We start from the raw sequence: 2817 nt of genomic DNA, 5'->3' as shown, positions 1-2817 counted from the left end.
ACACTATCTATCCATTGGTAAAAGAGTAGCCCCAAGAGTTGGCGGTGGATGGGTGATGACTAGCTGCCTTCCCTCTAGTCTTATACTGCTAAATTAGAGACGGCTAGCGCAGATAGCCCTCGTGCAGCTTTGCGCGAAATTCAAAACAAACCAAACCAAAGACTATTTCTTAGCGTTTGAAGTTGAGTCTATTTGTTCATGTATTTTTTAATGATGAAGCTCCCGAGGCTAATGCCGCTAGTTGAGTCTATTTGTTCATGTATTTTTTAATGATGAAGCTCCCGAGGCTATTGCTGCTAGTTGAGTCTATTTGTTCACGTATTTTTTAATGATGAAGCTCCCGAGGCTATTGCCGCTAGTTGAGTCTATTTGTTCGTGTATTTTTTAATGGTGAAGCTCCCGAGGCTATTGCCGCTAGTTGAGTATATTTGTTCATGTATTTTTTAATGGTGAAGCTCCCGAGGCTATTGTCGCTGCCCCAAATTTTGAACTTCCGACCACAGGCATCCCTCCGCCAACTCTTGATCTACTCATTACCAAAGAATAGTGGGATTGACCGTCACCATATAACGCCACCACTGCTGAAAGGACGATTACGTTCGGTGCCGAGTTCCTATCCCGCAATCAATAGCTTGCTAGTCGAGTGTCCTAACCATCAGGCCTTTTTTTTTTAATTACTCGGAACATTTATTGTCTAACTACTAATATGTACAGTTAGTCTGTCCACTTTTTTTAGCCCCCCCCCCCACGTAGCACAGCGGTATGTCTGCGGACTTACAACACTAGAATCCAGGTTTCGATACCCGTGGTGGGCAGAGCCCTGATAGCCCATTGTGTAGCTTTGTGCTTAATTACAAACAAACAATTTTTTATAATCACGAGTTTTCCGGATTTTTGAAGTAAGACGAATCACTTAAAAAGGTATTTAAAAACCATCCAACATTTCACTCGTTTTCGAAAAGCGACCTCTTTGCTTATCGGGAGCAAGAAAAGGAAAAAAAATGTATAAATTACTCTCCTCCGTGATTTTTACCCCTTTTATAATATTTTTTTCATGGATATAAATTTGTGAAAAGTGATATTTGTAAAACTTTCCTGACGATTACTATAGATCACACTACGCTAGTCGCCACAGATGATCAAGTTTCAGAATCTCCATGTTCACTCTCACCCCCACCTGGTTTTATGTCTGGGATTTATGCCAACTTTCTCCAACCAGAAAGGATATCTTCGCCTTCACAGAGCTGCTCTCCATTATCTGAAATTAATTTTTACGAAGTTCCATCACCGCCCAAGGCTGTGGGTGAGAGGTGGTCAGTGTAAGTTTTATTTACACATCTTTTTATAAAATAAGTAAATATTTTTCCAAAATAATTAATACAGTTATATATATATATATATATAATCGTCAAGGTTATTTCTCATTCAAAAAAGCAATCCACAGTTCCTTTTTATGTGAGTTGAAAAAATTTCGATTTTAAAGCCACCTTTTAAAAGAGTTTCCACAATTAAGAACTTTCAAAGTGCATTCAGGTTTCACGATTCTTATGACTTCTTATTAGTCAGTTACAACTGTCTTAGTTACCTTATTGCTCTTCGTGTGATATCGTGACTTAGATATTACTTTTAGACTGCATTTGGTGCCTTCTTTGAGCGAACGGTAAGTTTACGAACTTATAACACTGAAATCCGGGGTTCGATTCTCCGCGGTGGACACAGCAGATGGTCCAATGTGGCTTTGCTCCAAAACTTACTTGGGCGAATGACTAAGTTAGAGATAAGTAAACTGCATTGAATAATTTTAAACAAAACGTTAATTTATTATTATTATAGAGTTTATTTTATAAGCTGTAATGTGCGTATCGTATTGTAATGTATTGTAGCAAACGGAAAAACCGTTCTTAATTTTGAAACATTGAGTACACTGATAATAGGGATTTTCCTCGCCTGTAAAAATTTCCAGTAAGTTTTTTATGAGCTGTTTCCTCAAACCAATAACTTTGATTTTTTTATGCCCTAGGTTATACATTTTTCCTTACTTTTACATAACGTATTATTTTTGTTTCGTCAAAATAATTTTTAATATTCCTATCGTAGCACTAGTGACCAGAATCTAACACCACCATTTTCTAAGTCCTATGATTCGGATTTGTACCACACGCCCCCTAGCAGTGGCAGAAGTGACCAGAATCTAACACCACCATTTTCTAAGTCCCATGATTCGGATTTGTACCACATGCCCCCTAGTAGTGGCAGAAGTGACCAGAATCTAACACCACCATTTTCTAAATCCCATGATTCGGATTTGTACAACACGCCCCCTAGTAGCGGCAGAAGCTCGTCGTCACCCTACGAAACACCACCACCACACAGAGAAATAGATACTTTTTCAAAAAGTACTACTCACCAGTCAACTCCGGAACCTGGTGAATCTCCAGTTCAACCGACAAGATTCTTTCCATCGTCTAATTCCGAACCGGTTTGGTACGAGATTCCGTCACCAGGGAATAAATATTGTGATCCAACCAAAAATAATTCTTCTACGTGCCAGGAGTCCAAACTAGGAGATGAAGGTATATATTTTAATACTGGAATATAATATTAAATTTCAATATTATTTATTAAATTGAAATATTTTAAAGTTAGTTTGGCCGTAGTATGTAAATATCGATTGTTGAAAAGCTAAAATCCGGGGTTTGATTGTTCGTGGTAGACAGAGTGTAGATAGTAAATTATTTAGCCTCGCGCTAAAACAAACAAAATTGTTCATTTAAGGGCCCGGCATGGCCAGGTGGATAAGGCGCTCGACTCACAATC

At 38.3% G+C, this 2817-nt stretch overlaps 1 protein-coding gene across 3 annotated transcripts in view; it reads left to right on the top strand.

Annotated features, from left to right (window-relative positions):
- LOC106470250 overlaps window positions 1-2817 on the top strand; it is a 57960-nt gene that overhangs the window by 1682 nt on the left and 53461 nt on the right. For all 3 annotated transcript variants that reach the window (XM_022398848.1, XM_022398847.1, XM_013930793.2), the window contains exons 2-3: window positions 1112-1319; window positions 2098-2573. In XM_022398848.1, coding sequence (XP_022254556.1) covers window positions 1186-1319; window positions 2098-2573 — 610 coding nt within the window. In that variant the 5' untranslated portion in view covers window positions 1112-1185. The remainder of the gene's footprint in view (window positions 1-1111; window positions 1320-2097; window positions 2574-2817) is intronic.

Source organism: Limulus polyphemus, unplaced genomic scaffold, assembly GCF_000517525.1.
Source record: "Limulus polyphemus unplaced genomic scaffold, Limulus_polyphemus-2.1.2 Scaffold3903, whole genome shotgun sequence".
Taxonomy (NCBI): Eukaryota; Metazoa; Arthropoda; class Merostomata; order Xiphosura; family Limulidae; genus Limulus; species Limulus polyphemus.
This window is presented reverse-complemented; position numbering and strand designations above follow the sequence as displayed.